Genomic DNA, 23,897 nt, shown 5'->3' on the forward strand with positions numbered 1-23,897 from the left:
GGTTTACATATAAAAAATGACATGTACCACCAGTTAACAAGTTTGAGTAAGCTTTTGGATCTTATACAAAGCCAAATTTAGTCATAAAATGTTTCTGTTTCATCTTTCAAGTACCTTATTCAAGTGCTTAGAGACACATACCATACATATGCAATCATATCAGATCCAATCAATTCTAGTATCAGGGTAGCACGTTTAAGCATTAATAGTACTGATTAATTTTGGAACAATAAAGGATGGTGATCAAAAGGCTTACAAACCTTTTTCTTCTCAGGGGAAGGCTTTTTAACCTCAGACTTTGATTCTGGGAGGTCTTATTTTCTTTTCTTTGATGGTTGCTCTGTTGTGTAATGGTTGACATTACCATTTTCTCTTCCTTCTTTTTCTCTCCCATTCTTGTACTCTTCTTTTCTATTCACTTTGGAGTCTACATTTTCTTCAGATTCATCAGATCTCTGAGTGAAATGAAAAAAAATTCTTGATGGTTCTACAGGGAATCAAGGTATGATCATTAAGTGGGCTGAGCTCTGGATCAAGCTTAAAATTTGCACTCTCAAGATTGACTAATTTTCTAATTTCTCATAACAATACAAATTCACAGTCAAGCAGCAAGTTAAAGAGAAGAAAGAAAATCATCAGACCAGAAGATGTTTGAATGAACACCATATTCTAAAAGAATCTGATATTGTCATAACACTTGTGTGACAGACAGCAAAGAGAATTGATTTAAATAGCTTAGAGGCAAAAGGACTTATCCCCATGGTGTCATTTTTAAATTTAAAACTAACATGTGATGCATGAATTTTATAAGTTTTCCCTGTTTAATGCATGATGCATGAAGTACTGTTAAAAATACACAGGATGCCTGATTTTTTCTTTAAAAAAAATTGTGGGTAAAACAAGAGTAGTTAGTTAATCACCTGTTTTCTCTTTTGGTAAATGTTTTCCTGGATTCCCTTTCAACTGAAGTAGAACCAAAGAAATCAAGTGCAGAAGTTACTTTTTTCTCTTTAGGTTTGACTGGAATAAAGCAAGAATAACAATCCATGTGTTAAACATTTTAGTTCTAAAACAATGTTGCGTTTAATTCACCCTTGATGGCTGTGTAAACACTGTCTTTATTATTTTGCTGTTGTTTGTTTGTTTTTCATTTTCAACCCTTAACACCTAAAACTCAGTATGCAAATAAATTATTCTCCATACTGTTCTCTATACATTTCCTTGGGTACTGACAAGGAGAATTTGATTAACAAACAAGAGCGTAGTTGGTGATCATTTCCTTTATTCTTGTGACCTTAATGTTTGATTCAAGGATGACATTGTAAGGAGAAATTAGATGCTGGTCACTCTTAGGGGTCAAAGGGTTAAATGTATCAGCATAAGAGCAGTTTCCTATGACAGATCTAACATTCTCAATGCTTGATGGAAGAGAGGAAAGACAAACAAACATACAAACAACATTCACCTGGACAATTTTTAAGAAGCCAGATGCTTCTCCAGAGCAATATCTTACATTCTAAATTAACACCATGGCTTGGTATTGAAATATCAAATATAATAATAGAGTGCGATGCATGTTACCTCTCATTAACTTGCTGGACCTTTTTAGAAGCTGGCTTTTCAGTTTGCTTCAGAGACTTTTTTTTAATTTCTAAGGCACAACTTCTTCCTCACCTGTAGAAACCACATCAAAATACAATTAAAGCATCATAATATCAAAATTATATTAAAGGCACAGTAGTCTGATGGTGAGTGTGCTCAACCCTAGATCAAGTGGATGGCTTTGTTTTCTTTGGCAAGCTAATACATAGGCAAGGTTAAAGGCCAGGTGATGTAAAAAAACCTGACTTCATTTACCTCAAGCTCACCTGACACTAAATATTTTCCCTATTCAGCCCTCCCACTCCATTAATAAGGAGAGTCCCCTAAACCCTTTTGTAGAACTCAGTCATGTAAAAATATATTGTCTTTTCATGCATCACGAAAAATATCCAAAATTCTTTCACATTCACATGAATTCAAAAAAAGAGAATTATGCCAAATTCACAAATTAAAAGTTTCACTCTTTCTCGTCTGTTTATAAAACTGTTAATCCTACAAGTTTGGCTCTTTCAAATAACCTGAAATTCATCAGGGAAACAAAATGGTTTGTCAATCACATTTAATTCATATAATTCTTCATTCATGGGTCGCGTTTAAATAAAGAAAAAACTTTTCAGATGGAAATGGAAGGATTATGTCATCTATAAAATTCATGAAAAAAAATTGAAATCATGATTCCCCTGAAAACAAACTCTCCCAATCACCCTTCTCGTAAAAAGTATAGGGTACCCTCAATAATTAGACATAATTTCCTTACCTGAGTCCAAGCTGATTGGTCAATATTCTACTTTTCTTAGCTTTTGAACTCTCCTCCTTCTTTACTGATGTAGCTTTTCTAAAAGAGACATGAATGAAAGAGAACCAGGTTCTGAATACACCTTGATATCAGTATGTATATTCTCCATACTGTTCCCTATGCATTTTCTGAGGCAATTACAAGGAGAATTTTCTAAAATAATCAAGAGCTTTTATAGTTAGTGATAATTTCCTTGACTCTTGATTCAGGGGTGATATTAGGGTCCAAAAGTTTAACCTTTAACTCCTAAGATCTGATTGTTATTTCTCCCCTCTAGCTGCTACACGTCTCCTTCTAAATTAGTCACGAGAGCTTGGCATTAGATCAAGATAGCAGCTTCTGCTTGATAAGTTTAAATATTCTCATTACCTGTTTGCTGAATAATGTGTAGACATCATAAGGAGAGGTTTCATGTTAATCACTTCTGGGAGTTAAATGATTAACTACAGCTGTATGAAAGGGAACAAAATTCAAGAAACAAATCCCATACCTGATTTCTGGAGGAATAGGATCTTCATCAGAATCTAACAGAGATGTACGATTAATTTAGAAATGGGGTCAGGAGATCATTGAGATGTCCTACGTATACATGTAATTATGTGAATCTTTTTACACCCTAATTTATTTATTTAGCTTCGCCTAATTATCTCAGGCAGGGAGACCACCACAGCTTTAGCCAATTACAGTGGATCCCGCATTAACAATGCTTCTTTATCACTCATCTTTCAAGTTAATCAACAATTTCATTTTCCCTTCAGTCTGAATAAATGAAAATTAACCAGTACTTGTCAAAATTGTGAAATAAGCATTAGTATTACATACTGCAACTGCTCTGCAGACTTAATAAGTTGCAGTTTGAACAAATTTACAGGGAATGGTAATGTCCAAGATATTTCGAACTTGAGTGAAATTTAGGTGGCAGTGTATCACATCATGCTGTTTAGCTGTTTAACCCTTAAACTCCCAGATGTGATTAACATGTAACTTCTCCCAAGACTATACATACAATGTCCAACAAAAGGGTTATGAAAAAAATTTTTATTTTGATCTAAGCACAAATTTCTATAACAAATGTACAGGGAAATGTGTAGCAACTATAGGGGAGAATTAGCAAACAGATCTTAGGAGGTAAAGGATAAATACAAAATTGCTTCATTTTCCAACCCTGTTTAAGATAAAAACAAAAAGGCAAAACATTGTAACTTATCAGCCTCACTCAGCTACCCTGACATACTCTGACAGACCATTGAAAATTATACCTACAAAGTTAGTTAACACACATTACCACACCATTTCTCACATTCCAGTCCAGAAAGATACCTTGGGTTAGATATATGTAGTGGAATGAAACTCTTGGTTAAAACATGTCGTAAAATTATCTATCGTGTGCAAAATTAAAGATTCATGACAAAGGAAATTTTACCATATATAGCAATAAATACCAATTTTAGCGAAATAAGGTGTCCCCCCCCCCCCCCCCCCCATCCCCAGGAGAAGATAGATGGGAATGTGAATCGCAGAGTACATAGATACACATGATGATCGATTCAGTCAGACAGGGGCTGTGATATGGGCAGATCTTTGGGCAGATCTTTTCTCCGTCACCTCTGAAGTCGAATTCCCTGATAACACAAATAAATTTCTCTCTCAAATGCTACATAATCCATTTCTTACCTTGCTTTTCGTTCGGCTCTTTCCTACATCATGTTTCGTTAATGACGTCGCAGTAGAATCTTTGCCGCGCTTATTTTCTACTTTCGAAGCGCCTTGTTTCGCTGCTTTTCCAGCAGGGCTAAAGAACGATCGAGTATCCTGTAAAAAATATGTAATTATAATTAAAATACCGGTTAAAAGACTGCAGCTGAGAACTAAAAGGACTCACGAACCATTTTAGTATAGTGACATGTTCACATTACTCTCCTATATTTCTCCGCCATCTTTGAAAACCCCCTATACTTCTGTCAGCGGTCACCAATCTAGCTAGCTTCCAGACTCCTGCTATTTTTCTTCCGCTAATTTTTTCTGAGAAAGACATTAATAAGATAACCATAATCTAATTCAAATTCACGGAACCAAAAAGAGTTCCTCATATGAAAGGAGCTGTCAGACGAGGGAGGTTAAACCACGTGCAATTGCCTCAGTAGATTGCTTGGAAAATGGCAAACAGATCCACGGAGAACACTTCTCAGGGGTACGTACTCTGTTGTGGATGTCGATATTTTCATGAATGCGCTGTAGATTCATGCAAGCTCGTTCTGCGATTTGTTTGTTTCGTTTCGCTGTTGTCTCCTCGAGGTATATCGTTTGTTTATTGAAAAATATTCAAATTCGCAGCATGAAATTTGCAAAAAGCTATTGGAAGTGTTATACGCTATCATTAAAAAACAATTTCATGTAATATAAAATGACTCTATAGAAAAGAGGAAAAAAACTACGTTTAAAAGTTCTAACGATTGGACTTGAATGGGATAAATGCGGTCGTGTTACGATTAGTGTGCATTTTCCTAAACTTAAAATTACGCTTGTTTCTAAATTGTATCTTCTTGATTGATAGCAGATGATGGAGTTTATGCGCAGAATTGGATACTACTGAGTCAAAGAGTTAACGTTTGTAACCCTGTTCTTTGCGCCTGTCTTTCAAAGATCTGATGTCATACAATGCATTTAGTCTCTATTGTAAAACTAGAATCGACCATATCTCCGGAATTTTTTTTGGGCTTACTGTGATTTGCTGAACGAAACGAAACGAACTGAAAATATGAACATCTCCGTGGAGTTCTTTACTGAATACTCACTACGTTCGCGAGGAGATCAGATCCTCTTTTGCATTAAAAAAACTGCGCCATTTAGCCATAAAATGCAAATCTATAATTAAAAAAAGAAATTCCGTGAGGCTGCAGTTGTGTAATTTACAAACATCGATGTTCGTAGTCGATGAATAATTCGATTGCGTGACATGACATCTTGCCTGAAAAATATCGCGTGACTAAAGTTGCTTTTCAGCATGTTTCTGATTGGAAAATAACAATACAAAAAGTTTTCGTTGAGGTTTCAGTTATAATAATGGTTTTCTTGTTATCATTTGTGGGATTTGTGGACTGAACTGACCGATTCATCTTTAAGGAGTCATTAGGATTTTCCATATTTTTTTAAGATCGGTTTTTGTGCTAAAGAATTTCGGTTTTTTGGATTGGGTGTTCGTTGCGGTTTGCGGATTTTCCGTTCTTTAGCATTTGGTTTTCGGTTTTCGTCTAAAATACCTGTCTAATGGGCTACGGATTTGGTTACCGATGAAGTTTTCGGATTGTCCTGTTTGGATTCCGTTTTCTCTTCGATCCAAGCGGCCATTATACGCCTCCACTGATCTCGAATAGCTGCGAAACCTCTGTATGCTCCACTTGTCAACACCGTATCGGATCGATTAGGGTTTTGAGAACTGGGATATGAACATTTATCGGTTTTGACGGTTTTGCATGCGGTTTTGGGTTCTGATCGAATCTTTTTTTGCGGTTTTGCGGTTGTGGATGATTTTTGCAACGGCTTTGAGGTTTTTAATAGACCCTCTCATATTTCCGTACAGTGGAGTTCCACACGGATTCTTGCTTTGCAAATTGAAAATCTCTCTTTCTAAAATTACAGATCTTCTTTTTCGTTCTGTTCCGTGTCTTAAATTACAGTAGACCTCGTTAAGTTATTTCTTTTGAAATTGCATGTGGAATTCTTTAATTTTTAAATTTTTTTTTCTGGAAATAAATGCTGTTTTCTTTCTCACTTCACACTTGAATTTGGGACTGAAAGTGAGGGGAAGGTGGGCTGAAAGGTGGGATGTCTGTGTCAGACAGCTTGATCCTGCCATTGTCTGCATTATCATGTATAAACTTTTTAATTTTCCATTCCAGCATGAATTTTTAGTGTTCTGTAACACCTGTCTTTTCTTCTTGAATCCTAAAAATATACCAAATTTATTTTAATCCAGAGATGTCTTCGTAATTTTGTTTTTTGAGACATGCTGACGAATTTTCAATCTCAAAAATTATCAATTTAGGTGCCCCATAGTTATCAAGGAGAGTCTGTTTGATCTTAGCTGTCTTCCTCCAGCTGTAAGTGAAATACTGAAGTAACTCTCATCCAATAATGACAGCAAAATTGTTTACATGCCATAATGATTTGATTTAGCGCCCTCCTTCCAATAAGCACCCCCTCTGGAATACATGCCCCTCTCCCCCATGTTTTAAGTCAGAAAGGTTGAAAGGTGATGCTGTTTTGCTAAAACTTCATCTGTAATTTCATGCTTGCACAATTGATAATTATTATTACATGTATTGTTATTATTTTTAAGCTTGTCATTATTTTTATACTAGCCTTCGTCAATCAAAGGGTCAAATCTGGACTTCAAAACTGCAATGGATATCCTGGTTTGTTGATGTGAGTGCAGAATTGACTAATAGGGCAAAAAGGTCAAGGCTTATATTGAAGGTTAACAAAATCATCGTAGTTTGATTATAAATCAGTGCGTACTTTAAGTAGTTGTACCTAAGTCTAAGTGACACCCAGCTACATGTACTTTTTTTTGAAAAAGTTGCTACTTGTCATACAAGGCAAGAGGATGTGCTACTGGTTTGGGTGGCATTTTCATGACTCGCTTAGCTACAATGGGGTTACATTTTCAATAGAGTTACTAGAGTGGTGACTAACACATTTTCATGATTTGGAAAATTATCATACATCAAAGTAAGGATTTACAAACAGAAAGGTTCAAATTAGATTGAAATGTACCAAAATGTTAATGCACTGAAGATGAAAAGTAAAGTGTTCTAAATTCACGTAAACAAATGTGTTGCTTCCTTTTTAGGATCATGACCTACTTAAAAGACTTGGTTTTAGCTAGATAGATGCATCTATAAACAGAAATTGACTAAGTTGGGATCGCAAAAATTACATTTCTGGTAAAGTGACTAACTTAGCAGATGGGGTATATAGTTGGCCACAGAATAGACTATAATAGGGCACATATTCTGAGAGGCCAGCAGCACATGGGTAGATGGGATCACAAAAATAACACTTCCCATAAAGTGACTCACTTAGCAGATGAGGTGTATAATTCGCCACGGGGTAGGCTATAATGGGGCAGGTTTTCTGAGAGGCCAGCAGTACATACATAGCAAAAATTGACCCAAAAACTCCCCCACGCCTGATCTATCAGGAAATTGTGCCATTTCAGTCAGAATATAAACACAGTGCAATAATATGAGGCATTCCCTTATTGAATGGGTTTAATGGGAGTGTATTTTTAAATGACTATTAGTGGAAATACATGCATTGTCAGTAGTGTTTTCAGGCATTTGGTTTGTGTCTTAGCCAGCTGTTAGCATCTGTGCAGTATTTATTGTGTTTTGCAGAGTTTGCAGCAGTACTGCTGTGGATGTTAGGGCCCTGGGGCCATCCTCATCCAGTGGTATACCTTATGAGTGCATGCATTGTTTTACCGAACCTAACTGCAAGGTTTCTTTTGCAGGGTCTATTTCAGCAAGCTGCCACTTTAGCATTGGGTAGGCCAGTTGGTGTTTTAGCACTTCGGGGTGTGACTGTAGTTGCAGCTCCTGGGCCCCTTGGGCACCTAGCTTCCATTTGGGATGTGGGTGTGAACTTGATATTAAGCTATTTATTTATTTATTTGGAATATTTAGACAGGCTGGCTCAGTTCGGCTTTAAAAAGTAGGTTTAAATATGGGCCTCTATAAATGATAAAAAGGCCAGATGACCACACTGGGAGCCACATTCATTACTCTTTGTTGAAGTCTGTGTGGTCTTTTACTCTTTAACTCTCAAGATTATTAATTGATTCTCCACTCTAGATGCTGCACATTTGTATATTCATCAGTTATGAGAACTTTTCTGTTAGATCAAGGAAACATCCTCTACCTGAGAATTCTGGGTATTCTTATCATCTGTTTGCTGGATAATGTAAGGATATTATTGGGAGAAGTTACCTGTAAAGGGTTAATGTCCCCTGCTTATAACCAGTACAGAGAAGATGTAGGAGAGTTAATGGGGCCTATGGTTTATCATCCTTAGCCAAGAAGACCAGAACATCTAACCATTTGCAGATGTTGTATCAAAGGCAGCACATCCTCCTCAGTTATTTTAAGAACCTAAGTGTTGTGGTGGTCTGGGGCTTGAACCCTCAAATACCAACACAGCCATAACACCTTCGCAATGTAAAAAGAAATGACAAGGACACATCCAAACCAGTCGCTCGATACCTTAATCTCCCTAATCATTCTGGGAAGCATATGGCACTTTGTGGCCTTTCCCTACAACTAGGTAGTTCGGAGGGTCGCAAAACTCCACAACAAAATTATCTTTCAAACAGGCACTCTTAATCCCCATGGTATCAATGAATGCTTATCACTCAGCTAATTTATTCTTGTTTTCTCGGCATAATACTCTCACCAATAGCATAGCTCCATTTTCTGCTTATAAATACACACACAACCCATAATTCCTCCAATTTCTCTGATGAAGGGCTATTGCACTTGAAATGTCAGCTTTTAAACTCTATACAGTGGCCAATTTACTTTATTAACTCAGTTAATAATACTAAATTACCCTGTTATACTCTCCCACTGATGCAGCACCATAATTTCTTTAGAAACTTACCCCCTTCACCTGCACAGCAGTCCAGCACTCAACATGAGCTGACAGAAAAAACAATTCCTCTGTTTTATTTAGTTTTTCAGAATAATTATTGTCACTGTTTTTGTATATGGGGTCCTGTTCTACCCATTTTTTGCTTGTCTGACAACTGACAACAGACTGGTTGGGTCCTTGCTGGGTTTTTCTTTATGTTACAATCAGGTGAGCTAGCTATTATTTTGTTTATGAATACCAATTTAATCAGACTGTGAGTTTGTTTTTTAATTAGCAAATACAGTTCTCAGAACTCTACAATTGCAAATACTTAATTCAAATATTACTCTAATGTGGAATACTACTCTTGGCTTTGAAATTAGTGATGTTTGTGTTTATTTCGGACCATGTTTTGTACACATGTCTTGGTAAATAGGGAACACAGCATGGCTTACATGTGAAACAATAGACTAATTTGGTTCTCTCTGCTTAATTAACCCTATCAGCCCCAAGGGTAGTCAGCATGTAGGTTCTCCCTACAGTAATATTGCTGAATCATTCATTAACAACATGATAATAAAAATAAAAGATTCCTAACTTAAGACACTCTGATTACAACACGAATTCTCCTCATCAGTACCAAAGGAAATAATATTATGTAGTGAAGAGTCTAGAGAATATGGATATTGATTTTAACCCTTTAATTCCCATGAGTGAGCAAGACAGAATTTTTCCTTACAATATCACGCAGACAAGTGATGAGAATAAAGAAAAATATCAATTAAGGGATTATAAGTTGATCCAATACAAAATCCTCCAAACTGACTTCATAAGAACTGTACAGTAGACAGTAAGGAGAATTACTAATAAGATCTTAGGAGTTAAAGGGTTAAGGTGTTATACTACAGTAGAAGTACTTTATCAAAGTGATTGATGAAAACTAATTGACAAGGAAAGCAAACTAGGGTAATTAGTTTTCTTATATTCTAAAACAAATATAAAAGACTTGTTTGTTCTTCGCATAGGGAAATCAATTTTATGTTTATTGTATTCTATTTTAATATCCGATCGTTTGAACTGTAAAGTTGTAGGGGCTAATTTCAGTGCAATGCAGAATGTGCAGTGAACATAATAAACTGACCATCTTGTATCTAATTCGGATATGGCGGGCATTTCGATCGACCTAGCAACCATTACTCTGTAACGAGGTTAGTAAGGGTTACCTCAGTTCTCATATGTCACCAGGGGTCGTAGATACTTTTTCTTGTTTGAAAAAATGGTCAATAATGAGTTGGAATTGATTGATATTCTGCTTACCAAGAAGATAAACATAGGCATGCGTAGCATGCAAGAGTCATTATTTTGGCTGGGAGGGTTAGGATTGGAAACTTTGTGTTCCTAACACTATCAGTTTTGTAACAGAAAAAAAGCATAACTTCTGAAGTAACGAAAATATCGCATTACTTCACCTTAAGAGAAAGGAAAAAAAAACTAATTTATCTGAACTCACACGGGTATTTTTTGGTCTATTGTCTCTATTGTCTAAAAACCCCTAAGCAGAAATAAAATGTATCCGTGCCACGCCCACTGTTGTCACAGCTGTTGTTTAGTCTCGTCTCACAACGCCTTCTATTCCCCGTTAGAGAGAGAGCGTGTTGCGTGACGAGACCAAAGAGACTACGCCTACTGCCGTTCCTCATTTTTTCCAGAACCAGTGTAAAAATTGCTTCTTTTTGTTCCGATTTTAATGCGCGAGACATGTTAAATTCCGAAAGACACGAGTGCTTCTTCGAAAGCGGAATGAAAATTAATAACTTATCATTTACAGAGTTTGCCAGCTTTCGCATTTTTCCGTAAGAGCAACATGTAAAATGACACATTTGGCTTGTGGTTGACAGCTGGAGCTGTAACCGGAGTTTTGCAAAATAAAAATGTCATCGGACAGGCAAAGTCTTCACTCCCGTAAACTAAGATTTAACATTTAACACTTAACATTTAGGAGTTTTGATAAATCGTGGCGGCCATTTTGTTACTCCGCTCTCCGTCCGCATTTTTGCCCTTACAGTGTAATACTAAGGCAATTTTTTTGTATGATGTGGTCTTGATCAGCATTTTTCTTTAAAGATTCATTACTTGCATACTAGGTTCGCCTAAACTTCGCCATCGCCATCCCCACCGCCATCGCCGTTTCCATCGCCAGTTCAGCAACTGGTATGTTTTCGAAAATAGTCATTTACCGTTTTTATGCATGTCGCTTTTCAGGATCTTCTCTGTTTACAAATGTGACAGACATTATTTTTTGTTCCAGGCAAAGGAGTATGTTTCAAAATTTGGCGGAATAAATACTACCAGGAAGAGTTCCATATAGGTATTTGATTTCAGCACTTGAAGGCTTTTTAATTTAGATATATGTCTTTAAACCATAAAAAGCAAATATCTGACCTTTAAGGACAAACCACCATTAGGTCATATGAGGTGAAAATGCTAAGGCTTAAAAAATAACCCAGGCTGTCTAAAGAGTTCTTTAGCCAATGAATACCCTGGACACAATTGGGGGCCTCCTGCTAGTCTTTCCCGCATTTTTACTATAAATTGTATATATGAGACTGGCTGGCTGATGACCTGGAAATATTTTATGTAATTGTGGGAAGCGGTAGCTGTGTTTGAAGATTTCACCTTCAAAATCAAGAACGTCACAAAACACAAGGACGATATAGAAGAAGTTAAAACTCTGAAAAAATCCATCTTTAAGGTGGCAGAGGCCGTCGAGAAATTTGCTCTTAATTATAGCAAACGACACCTGAGTGGAATGAAACCTTCAAAAAGGATACTTTCCTCAAAAATGGGTGAGCTTGTGGCCTTGAATCCTGTTTATTTTCAAAGTCTATTCCTCTGTTACTTACTGACTTGCTGAATGACTGACTGCGTTGTCTAATTTCCTTGATATTGTAAGAACCCAGGTAGAACCCAACTATTTAGAAACGTTATTGTTGATGTCATCGCTTCATCTGTTATTTTAATTTGTTTGATACTTTGATTTTTCGCGATGGAGAAGGTAATAAAAGTAGTTCTTGAACAATCAACAGAGAAAAAAAGAATCCTTCAAAATTGTAAAACCCTTAGTCTTGCTCTGTTTATTGAAACTTTTCTTGAATAACAGATTGGTGAGTAACACTTTACTAACTGAAACTGTCGAATCCTACAAATACTCTCCGCTTACTTCATACTATACACTGAGCTCAAAGTTGGCCGATTGTCTGCGATGCATATAAATGCAAGATTTTTAACCGTACTCTTAAAAACTCCCTAAAGAACTCTATAGTTCTCTGTTTTGTTGATTCTTGGGGGTTTTTAAGGAACATTGCTAGTTGTGTTTGTGTACAAGGATCTGCATAACCTACTTCTGATAGATCAAGCCATCAGGAGTGAAACAGGCAACCAAAGGTGACGTTATTTTCATATTACTCCATGTCGTTTACCCGCAAAGACACATAACACGGAAACACATAAGATCTATGTTCAGCTACACTGAACTTAGAAACTTTAAAAACACCCTAACTGAGGTTGGAAGACTCCCTGCTTGTCTCTGACCGTTCCACCTTCATGAAAAATTGGCTTGAATCCACCAAAAGTATGTAATTTTTCTTCCTTGTTTCTGATCCATATCCGAATACAATTTCTTCATAGGTATGTCAATTCCAGGATTATGGCCGTTACTATGGACCCCAAGCCAGGGGTAAAAGACATTGCGAGAAAATGTCATCCTAGAGTTCAAAAACCTAAAGGTAACATGAAAATTCGTTGCTATGCATTTTTTAAAATTTATTTTGACAAGATAAAATCCATTTTCAGGTTTCGACAGCAGAGAAGCGCTGTATGTTTTGGAGTGGCCTCAGCAAAAGGTAAAAAGACTTAAATATATTAATGTACAGTATTCATTCCTTTACATTTATTGTTTTATAGTATTCATAGCGAAGATTAACACTTTTCCTGTAAGACAGCATGTTGTGGTTTTTATAGAGGGGAAGTCTGATTGAAATGTTCTCGCAACTAAGATCCTAATGGAAGAAAAACTTAGCGGAAAATTGTCAAACATCACCTCTTCCCTAAACTCTTTGTTAACTTTACTTTTTTTTCATGTCTAACAGCTTTGCAGAAAAAGGATGCCATATAGTTGCATCAAAAAGCAACTCAGAAGAAACAGTTTGCAGCTGCAATCATTTGACGCATTTTGCCGTCTTAATGGACTACGACGGCAGCACAAAGGTAATAAAATAATTTTTGCCTTACTTAGTAATTTTTATGGGCTCAGTTAACTAACTCGATGTTATCGTTTAATTTTTCCTTTTTGGACACAGCTCACCGAGGAGGACAAAACAATTCTGAAAATTATCACCTACGTGAGACTGAGCCTTTCCATCGTCGGGATACTTTTAACATTAATACTTTCTTCTTGCCTCACGTAAGTGATGTACTTGAATAATAATGAGGTAGATTCTTAACTCTCCTAAACAAGGCTGGTAAGAAAAGAGATTTCAATGCCAGTCTCCATGCAAACAAGAACAGTTGTGTCGGATAATTCACAAACTCAAGCTACATGCCCCCACGTTTGACCAACTCATGTCTTCAATGTGTTGATGTTGTTGTCGTTGTTGCTTTTGTATAATTCATTATTTCTTTTTTTTTACGATTATTTCATCAGAGATGTTTGTCAACCTCTCTCTCAAATTCGACTGAGTGTTTCTGTGTCCCTTGGAGCTGGACAGATCATCTTCCTCGCCGGAATAAACGCCACAGAAAACAAAGTCAGTGGCCTCTCCTTCTGTCTATAGAATGAGTTTACTCTTTGCACCGTAAATATCTTGTCGAAAAGAGCACGTTAAGAAGTATACGAAAACGTTTTCTTTTCACAGACTGCCTGTGTTACAGTAGCAGCTCTGATGCAGTATTTCTTAATGGCCGCTTTCTGTTGGATGCTGATCGAGGGAATTTATCTCTACTTCTTAGTAGTGAAAGTTTACAACATTAACACCAAGATGTACATGTATCATGTCATCTCATGGGGTGAGTTTTGTATTTTAAAACATGCACTGGTAACTGTAACCATGCTTTCGGATCGCCAAATCTGGAGTTGTTATGCAGTAACGTGTTCGATTTCCTTCCTTTCTTTATGGGTAGGTCTTCCAGTGATCTTGGCATCGCTGCTGGAAAAGAAGGGTTACAAAGCTATACGAGTGATAAACAGTAAGAAAAAAATCGACGGTTTGTTGTTGCTCTTCTCCTTTAATTCGTGGCAATTAATTCTTTGTTTTGTTTTTGCATATAGTTTGAGATCGGGATCATTTCATTTGCTGAGGATTTGTGTGTCTTTCTTGTGTCTCATTTCTTCGAATTTAGTTGCTGGCTTTCCTCGACTAACAACCTGATCTGGATATTTGTCGCCTTCGTGGCTTTCATTGAAGTTGTGAGTTTATGGTTTGTGTTGGTGATTGTGATTGGTATACCTGGACTACTTGCTGCTAAACTGTTGAGACAAGCAAAAGATAGCTTCATAAACTCTCTAACTTTTACTACATAGTATGAGAAAAAAGATCCTTGCCCTTTCTTGTTGATGTTTTCTCACTGTTTCGCATTGATATACCAAGATATGTTTTCGAGCAAAAATAACTCTTAAAAAACATTGATCGAGATGAAAGGAACAGGAAGAGTAGGAGATATCAAATTTACGTAATTTAACATAAGGATTCACTTTGCATATTTCACTCAGTTCAGACACTTAAGTTCGCGATTTCTTTAGCTCATTGTCAGAGAATCGAAGCTCATAATCTAGGTCCCTCGGTTGGAAGTTCTATTCCCTGTAAATGACTCTTCATCTCACGCTTATTACCAAACTAGTAACGTCTTTGGCAAGGATCCTCTCCTACTTTAGCTATGCGATAACCATATCTAAACAATCGATTTATTTCTATTGTATTCTTCAGCTCAACATCATGATACTCGCACGAGTCATAAAGGAGATGACCAATTTGTTGCAGCCAATATGGGAAGACGACCATTCTCAGCAAATACGGTAACATTCACAACATAAAACTAAAACAATATAGTGGAAGAGGTTGCCTTGTCCTCCCGTGAGGCTCTATTTGCCTATCCTCCTCATTGTTTAATCAGTAAGGCCTTACGATATCTAAAAATGAAAATTCATCGTCAAAGGAAAATAAAGGAATTTTTTTTTTTAACTCTTAGAATTGGCATCAAATCATGCGTGGTGATGATTCCCCTGCTGGGTATCACGTGGATATTCGGTCTCATCTCGCCTGTACATAAAGCTTTCGTTTACATCTTCACCATACTTAACTCTGCTCAGGTCAGTGTTCGATGGTAATTGTCAAAAATCATTCAATCTCTATCCTTATTTTACTTTACAACCAAGTCAGACACCGTTACAATGGTCACATCATATTTATTGGAATTTTGAAACCAAAAATGCAAGAGAAGACAGACTTCTTTTTTAATTATAAGATATGCAATTTTCTCTCGTTCTCGGAAATCTTAATAGATATTTGACTAATTTGTTTGTATACTGTTAAGATTGGTGATCTGGAAATCATTTTCATGCTGCAGGGTTTCCTGATTTTCGCTCTTCACTGCATGCGAAACACCCAGGTAAGATAAAACATCAAACTGATTATTAACTGCATATCATCAAGTTTTAGTGTTTCGATGGATATTCGAGTACTTGTGCTAAGAACCGTATTTCGTGTTGTTCGTCTATCTGCAGATCAGAGAGCGTCTCAAAAGAAAGAGGAATATCGTTTTTCCATCTTCTATAGAGAACAACTCCACAAGGAAGAGCTCACAGGTCAATCCAAGTGAGGTTGGGGATGTATGGGCAGTTGAATTGCAATCCTGTGCTGAGTTTGAATAGAATTCGAACTTAAATAACTAGATCCAGCCAGAAGGAAGTGACGGTCAATTACTTGGTATAGTCACTTAGTTAACAGCAGTAAGTCGGTTACGATCGATCTGATTTGCGATCTCGAGCTAAAAGAGGTCTTTCTTTTCATTATTGTTTACGCACTCAACTAGCTGTAGTTGTAATCTATCTTCTTTAGGATTAGAAGTACATTTTCTCGGCGATCGTAGATTTGCAGGCAAGATTCATCGAAATAAACCTATAAATCTATAAATTTAAATTTCTAATAGCTCAGTACCTTGATGACTGTCCTTCGACTAAGACCACAGTCTGCTACAGACGAGGCGGTAATTTTTGCCAGGAAATTACGACCCTTCTTTCTTTCTTTAAAAACCACTCTCGCACGCAGCTTTAATTAAATGTATTTATCTTTTGATTCTTGCGCGCTAACTTTCTGTGCTTACTGCATGATTATTTTATATTCGACGTTTCACTTATTAAGTTTACAAACGTCTCACCCAACACTGTCATTACTTTTTACTATGGATAATAATAACTGAAGCCTAGTCATTCAGAAATGAAAAACCAAGGAACTTTCTGGAGCATTTTATTAGGTAACGTAGTTATGATGTAAATGCACTCATATAGTTGTGTTGTAAGTTTCCGGAATTTTTGAGAATGGTTTGTACATAAGGCCTGACAGTCGTGCAGCAGTAGTACTTGTTGTTGTCAGGAGTCACTGACTTTTCAGAAAGCTATTACGAGAGAGAGCTACTGTGGAAGATTGTTAATTTGGAGGCACTTTGGAGACAACTGTGAGATTGTGTCAGTGTTGAGCTTCGGAATAGTTTGTGGTGGGCTTCTATCAGTTAATTTAAGGATAATTATTCTACTTCCTTTAAGAGATTTTTGAATAAATAAACAACTAATTTAGAAAGAACAGAAAAACCCCTTATGACTGGATCTTTTGTGGATCAGTTACATTTATCCATTTGTTATTTGCTATTCCTAAAATAAGGAGTATCGATTTGAATCGAAAATAAATCGATTAATAGGGAATTCAACTGGGCCAATATTAGCCGGAAATGGCATAAACCAAGAGATTATAAACTATTCGGTACACATCATTCAACAGCGATTAAAGAACTTTTACACAGAGTATACAATTTAAAGTGAGAAGCGGAGACGAAGTGTTGAATAGGAATTTCAACAAGCCCGAGAAGGAGTCGATTATTTACAACAGTCTGGCTTACGTCATACCCATTTATAAACATACATGGATGACGAAGCGTACGATTTAGGCGGAAGAAGTAAAAAAAAAATTATCCTGGAATATGCAAGTATATTTCTATCTACATCGCTCAAATGCAATAGGTCAAAGCGCTTCAAGCTTCGATTGACTAAATACATCGCAACTAGGACTAGGGAATATTCCAGAATAAATAATCAATTATTCCTTGAGCGCATAGAGATTAGTAGTAGAGTATAATGTCTCGCCCACAGAGCACATCACTCTGACCCAGGAACGTCTCGCACAAAGAGCATTTGACCTCACCGCTCCTTCTAAAATGAACACAAAAGTGATGGTCTGCATGACGCTTTTGCAGGGGAGAGTCGTTTTGGAGGCTGAACATTAAACTATGGCCGTTAACCTCCGCTAGTTTTCTGATAAAATAACGATTAACTTTATGTAAAGATCTGAGATAACCGAGAAGAAATCCTTTGAATCGGAGTTTGCCGTGGTATAAAAATAATAATACACCTTAATTAACACACGAGCGAGTTAGTCCATCACTGTTGAAGGCATACGAAGTAATTAGACTCATCAAATGAAACGCGCAGCATGTCATAGGCGAGATGAATAAAAAGGAATCATTTCCATTTATGCATACGAACAGATGGCATATTAGCTTTAGCTGCCCGTTGATAAAACAGAATTTTGTTTAAGACAACTTTTATATAGCAGAGCTCATAAAGAAACTACCATTCTTAACATCAATTACTTTTGAGCTGCTTCTTTACAAAACTTCAACAACAAAAAGTGCTTTATAATGTGGTGGATTTTTTCGATTGTATTAATAGAAACAATGCTCTACATCTGGTGGAAGCTTCTTTTTGCCCATTGGTCCGTCTATGACAGAAATAACAAAAATGGAGGCAAACGCCATGACCATGTGATCAGAGATCATGATTTGCATTAAACTCTAAATCATACGAAGGGGTTTTACGAGGATGCCTCGAATCCGCAACTCTAAAGCGAGGTGAATCAACTATAAGCGTAACGATAACTCTCGACGGCAACCTTTGATTATCTTGGTTACGATGAAGTGGATGATAAATGGCAATGAATCCGTCAAAATTTCCAAAACCCTTTTAACATGCTTTATGCTGGGTAAGTACGACACTAGTTATTCCTGTTTTTTCTTAGGTAGCTATGACACCGTCGAAATTAACTTTCCATTTTTAAAATAGTTATTTCGATTTTTACTCCTACGGAGCTCTTATTACGAAACAAACCGAACTCTACACATGTCCTTTCTAACCTATCGGTCCATCATTAAAGCAAAACTTGGGGATCTTTGTATCATCGACATTATCATTATTATAGGTTTCTCAATATTTTTCACTTTCCATACAATTCCAAATAATTTTAAAAAAATTAATAACCCGGAATGACACAAATGCAAAGACAGCTATTGACAGCAACCTATATTAGTATCGTGCGCTTGATGAATTGCGAGATGAGTACAACTGAGTCCAACAAAGTGTGAATTTTTTTTTTAAGTTGTGCGCTATGTTAGAACTACCTCAGCAATATCTTGACTTTCCATTTGCAAAACATTTATATCGATTTCGGGACGTCCTGTGAAAGTCAGCCAAACTAATCCGTGAAAAAAACTGTCAGGTGGTGGTTATTTGGCACTCTTAATTAAAAAAAAACAAACCAGACTCTAAAGATGTCCGCATTAAACTCTTAGTTTATAACTGAAGAAGGATCTCTTATAAATTGGATTCCTGAAGCAATTTATACAGAGCAAAGTAATCATAAAGCAAATAGCACAAGCGAGACATTCACGCGGTGGTCATGTTCTTTGCGTCATGGTGGCCCACTAAACAGCTTTGGCAGCCATATTAAGGATGCAGGAACACAATAGCTTAATTGCTGTCGTTTTATGTCATTATGACAAGATATCAAAATGGATAGACGTCTCCTCTTTTTATGCTTCAGATGGTTGTTGTACATTTGACGTGCTTAGACAAACGATCGAAGTTAATCAACAGGGTCCACTTAAATTGGAACTAGATTAGACTGATTTCAAGTTTGATATTCGACCGGGAGGTTGGAAAAAAATGGTTGAATTGGTGTAATTTTTTCCTTCATCGTCGTACGTTAAAACATCATAAATCTTCTGGAATTTTGATTATTGATTTTCAGAATAAACTGAGGGGTTAATATGAAGTGCACTCACAGAAACATAATTGAAATAACCCTTAAAAATATAACAATTTTTTATGTATTAAAATTCAGCGATGAAATCCTTTTTTCTTTTTTGATTTATGCTCAAATGGAAAAATTGGGCTTTTAATAAAGTCCTCTATTCAGCCATGTTCAATGGATTACCCTGAAATTCTACGAGCATTACGGGCGATGATGTTACTTTACGCTTAGTGTTCCTCGATTCCTTCGCTTAAAGAAACAGCCGTCGTCCGTTTTGAATTGCTGCAAACTAAAACGAAACACCATTTTTATTCTGGATAGCGCATTTTACATCCTTTTCACTGATTTAAAATTTGGTTGCACACCGACTAACCCGTTAAAAGGATTTTCCGAAGTACATTCGCGAAGGTCTACCGTATCCTTAAAAATATTTTCCATATTTAACAAGTTTTGTTCAGCTGGTTGGTAAATTGCAGAGATGCGGCATTCATCAAAATTCCTCTGTCTGCTCCCTACTAAGATAATAAAACTCGTGGGTAGATATCAAAGGGCATGAAGCAAATAAAATGCATTAGCACCGTCTAACTCGAAATCTAATAACCTTTTTCATTGTTTCAAATGTTATTCTTGAGATAACAATCAATTTATTTGCTTATTCTCTTCCACAGTCATCCTTCATTTGTTGATGGATTTGCCAGGAACAGGTTCGGCGGTGTAATTTCAATTTTAACATTTATGCACCTTAACATGAACGGTAAAAAAAGACAATATCTGTCCGATTATGCCAATAATGAGCCATAGACTTGTTGTTAGAATTACATCAGATTGTGATTTAAAACGTAAGTTGGAGAGCAAAACAAAAGTCCTATGAATAACGATGCTAATACCCTGATCTACCCAATTTCCACTTTTAAAACGTTACGTAGCCTAATTGTAATTTTTGCTTCAGTGAGGTAGAGGATTTTGATGCCCATCGTTTTTTATTAAAATTAATTGTATAAAAAATACTTTTTCGTGTCCATCATCAGCATTATTACATGACTGTAAATATATGAAAATCATATATGTGCACTGCGGTTGATGAACAGTTATGAACACTACTTGAGTAGAAGTGAAAATGTGGCCTGAAAAAAAAAATTCAGTTCCCAGTCGGCTTGTTAGCTCAGATGGTAGAGCGCTGCAACGGTATCGCAGAGGTCATGCATTCAATTCCCGTATAACCGTTCATAGAGGATCGAGGATCGCTTCTATATTCGTATCAGCATTATAATTATCATCAGTATAAGTTATTTTATTTATTTATTTATTCCTTTATTCTTTCTCATAGAGTGCCAAGCAACCTGTTTCAAAAATTCCTCTTACTTTTTTTCGAAAAGGGGAAGAATTTGGGACAACAACAAGGGTGCTTGCTCCAACCAGAAAGGTTATTTAGTCTCCATAGAAACTGAGGAAGAATGGCAGTTTATCAATCGTGAGATTCAAAAGCGTGGTACTTGGAAGGCTAGTGCGTGGCACATTGGTTTACAGAAGAAAGGCAGGGTTTGGATTTGGCTGAGTGGAGAAACACTGAATATTTCGAAATGGCGAGATTCTGAGCCAGGTGGTAACGACAAAAGGGCGGAGATATCTAAGAATGGAGGCCTCTTTAATAGGATCTCTAGGCTTAGTACAAATGCTTATATTTGCGAGACGCCCGGAGGTAAGATCACATTCCAACCATAAAGTTAAGAATTTGTTCATGCTTAGCGTGCGTATATCTAGTTATGGATGCACGCGAGAAGTTTGGAGAGCACGAAAAATGCGTAAGAGTAGCTCGCGGCGTAGCCGTGAGCAATTGTGGCTTTTTTGAGTGCTCTCCAAACTTCCCAAGTGCATCCATAATTCGATAGACGTACAGCTAAAAGCATAAGCAAATTCTTTTGTAACGGAGCGACAAGGATCTGCGCGAAGAAGCCTTTTATTGTGATAGAGTGCAAAATTTTCACAACGCACAAAAAAATAAATAAACGTCCCTATTGGCTGGTCAAAAACACGACACATTTTATACTTTGGTTTGCGTGAGAACTTTTGATCCAGTTAACCAATAACCGTGAATGAAAAGCTCAAAGTTTACGGGGAAAATGGAGAAAATCAAAGCCAAATGAACTCATAAATGAATTCCCGGTGGATCAGGACCTAAAAGTTCAATGCTGATTGAAAAATTGGGCAGTTCTTTGCTGGTTTCTTCTGTATTTCTAGGAGAAAGAAACTGCATTGCAGCTTAACAGGACAGAAATTCTGAAGTTAGGTTAAAAAAAAAAAAAACCTCACGTAATCTTATTTACCCACGAACGTGCGTAAATAAAGATTTTGTTCATAGCAGCTCAATAGGACTTGTATAGGGCAAGCACGCGCGCTATTTTATGATATATTACGTGCTGAAAAATTACAGTCTTGCAGTTGTCTTGAAATTTGATCTTGCTTCTTAAAAGTAAAAATATTGTTCACAGAATATGCTCAGCTCACCTAACTTGTACGTGTGAGCGGTGAACGAATTTTAAAGCGCGTATTAGTAGTTGAACATACTAATTTCCGGGACACGTGTTTCAAAAGAAAAATTGAATTACCCTAGTATTGTCCTTTTTTGCATCGACTACAGCTGGAAAACAGCGATCGAAATTGTACTTTTCACAACTTTTGTCCAGCGCGCTGCGATTAGGATAATCTAGCCGACGCAATTTTCCCTAGCCACGAGTTACAAGGCGTGTTCACTGAGATCAGTGAGTGTATGTATGTTATTTTGAGCATAACGAATCGAAGTATTTTATTTTTCTGTGTGTGTGCGTGTGTCTGTTTCTTGTAGTTAGTGAGAAATGTTATTTACTGTCAGGGAGGTCCGTATTGGGTAAGATTGTGCCCGAGGTCTTGACCACCGGTACTTTAGGTAGAGTGCACAGTTTTTCCCAATATGGACCGACCTTGGTTGGTGAATTACAGTTTTTTCGTATACTTTACGAAATGTTTTCCAAAATACCCTAATGAGTCAGGGCTGTAATTACGGCAAGGTCCTCCATGAACTGAAAAATTTTTGAGCGAGTAAGTGGAACAGACTGAGGTAATGCAAATTAAAGAATGACTTCACCGAAATATTTTTATTTGTGCAAAGAAAAAGGTGATTTAAAACACTTCCCAAGAGAGTTTCAAACATTTTTTGTACAAATATCTGTCACAATCTGACACCTGTCAATTAGAAAGCGCGCAAGAAAAAAACACATGCACGCTTTAAAAAAATCAACAACAACAACAGCAGCAGCAACCTCAACGGTGCTGGTTTGGTAAACAAACTTAAGTGAAAGTAATTGTAAGTAAATTCAAGTCTATCTTTTGAAGTTGTGGGATTTTGCTCGTTTGTTTGGTGCAATCACGTGTGTAATTCTTGTGTTTCATCGAGAGGGCGAGTTTTCATGCAGCTTCTTCTCGTTGAACTTCTTATCTTTTTTGAAATTAACGTAGCAATTTTCAATTTGAATAGAAATGCAAAGACTTATCGAAAGCGTATGTGAAATATAGAAGGCTTCGCTCACTGGTTTGCAAGGGACAAAACTTTTTGAGAATTCACATATAAAACGAACAAAATTTTCATCAATGAACTCAATTGTAAACAAATACCTCACAGTTTAACTTTCTGAGTTACTGCTAATAAAGATTTAGGTTAATCACAAACGGTTTTAGGCCGCGCGTCAACACATTTAATGACATATTTCCTACCACAATTTATTTCAAAACCACTTATTTTCCTGGCAACCAAAGTGATTTGAGAGAGAGGAAAAGAGAGGATTAATAAGTTATTAATCGGCTTGGTTTTAAAATGGTTATTTAGTTTTAACAACTGAGTTACAATCGCAAATTGGCCACCGTAAAGAGTTTAAAGGCTTCAAACTCCTAACGGTGGCCAATTTGTGTTTTCATCTCAGTTGTTAACACTAGATTACCTGTTATATTCTCCCACCGACGCAGCACCACAGTTTCTTTAGAAACTTACCGCCTTTATCTCTTTGAAATGATTTGCTTAAAAATACTACTTAGCCGGCAAAACGAAATATAGTTATGAAAAATGGCAACAAAGCTAGGGATGTAGCTTGCGACTCCAGCAAGCGATACCGTGCCTGTGGGCAGAAATAGGTAATTCCGTACCGCATTATTGATCAATAAGATTTCAGGATTCGTAACTGCGCCCTCTGAGAAAAACAAATAAATACAGTTCTTTCTAGAAAGGTTGTCGGAAAAAGCGTGTCCGGAAGTGCAAGCGATAACCCCGAAAGGTACTGCGGGTAGCTTTTAGGTCATGGTTAGACTTGACCTTAGAGTTCAGGGAAAGCTAAGAAAATGTCACTTTAGGTTTCGCATGTTTGATGAACTTATTTTATTTACAAGACTGATTTTAAATTCTAAACTGCACGAAAAACGAAAAACAGATCGAGCTTACCCTAATTAATTTATCCTTCCTTTTTTTTATATGCATATTACATTGATAACCG

General features: G+C 36.7%; 3 protein-coding genes across 9 annotated transcripts in view; 2 read left to right on the forward strand and 1 right to left on the reverse strand.

The window, feature by feature from the left end:
- The window catches only part of LOC149052148 (replication factor C subunit 1-like), a 117,707-nt gene extending 113,343 nt beyond the window's left edge, over nt 1-4,364 (reverse strand). Inside the window, exons 1-7 of one of the 5 annotated variants that reach the window (XR_016179886.1) lie at nt 4,285-4,364; nt 4,073-4,210; nt 2,889-2,922; nt 2,360-2,437; nt 1,582-2,120; nt 921-1,020; nt 261-455 (exon numbers count right to left, since the gene is read on the reverse strand). The gene's annotated coding sequence lies outside the window, so the exon portion shown is untranslated. Of the gene's footprint in view, nt 1-260; nt 456-920; nt 1,021-1,581; nt 2,121-2,359; nt 2,438-2,888; nt 2,923-4,072; nt 4,211-4,284 lie in introns of those variants that run through there. The other 4 variants (XR_016179903.1, XR_016179892.1, XR_016179908.1 and 1 more) reach the window with 4 other exon arrangements.
- A 66-nt stretch (nt 4,365-4,430) lies between these two features.
- On the forward strand, nt 4,431-10,533 carry LOC149052162 (uncharacterized). Its single transcript, XM_089208661.1, has 3 exons — nt 4,431-4,589; nt 6,760-6,823; nt 7,914-10,533. Exons 1-3 carry the CDS (start codon nt 4,555-4,557, stop codon nt 8,115-8,117), a joined length of 303 nt encoding a protein of 100 aa, XP_089064787.1. The 5' UTR covers nt 4,431-4,554; the 3' UTR covers nt 8,118-10,533.
- Nucleotides 10,534-13,658: 3,125 nt separating this feature from the next.
- LOC149052163 (adhesion G protein-coupled receptor D1-like) lies at nt 13,659-16,876 on the forward strand. 3 transcript variants are annotated; one of them, XM_089183579.1, is made up of 6 exons: nt 13,659-14,092; nt 14,207-14,492; nt 15,010-15,098; nt 15,272-15,392; nt 15,650-15,691; nt 15,807-16,876. In XM_089183579.1, exons 3-6 carry the CDS (start codon nt 15,019-15,021, stop codon nt 15,951-15,953), a joined length of 390 nt encoding a protein of 129 aa, XP_089039705.1. In that variant the 5' UTR covers nt 13,659-14,092; nt 14,207-14,492; nt 15,010-15,018; the 3' UTR covers nt 15,954-16,876. The 3 variants fall into 3 exon arrangements, with proteins under 3 accessions (XP_089039705.1, XP_089039619.1, XP_089039656.1); XM_089183493.1 differs by lacking the exons at nt 13,659-14,092; nt 14,207-14,492 and having other exon boundaries at nt 14,787-15,098; XM_089183530.1 differs by lacking the exons at nt 13,659-14,092; nt 14,207-14,492 and having other exon boundaries at nt 14,787-15,098; nt 15,812-15,950.
- The last annotated feature ends 7,021 nt before the right edge of the window (nt 16,877-23,897 follow it).

This window comes from Pocillopora damicornis, chromosome 1 (genome assembly GCF_964200805.1).
Source record: "Pocillopora damicornis chromosome 1, jaPocDami1.2, whole genome shotgun sequence".
Classification (NCBI taxonomy): domain Eukaryota; kingdom Metazoa; phylum Cnidaria; class Anthozoa; order Scleractinia; family Pocilloporidae; genus Pocillopora; species Pocillopora damicornis.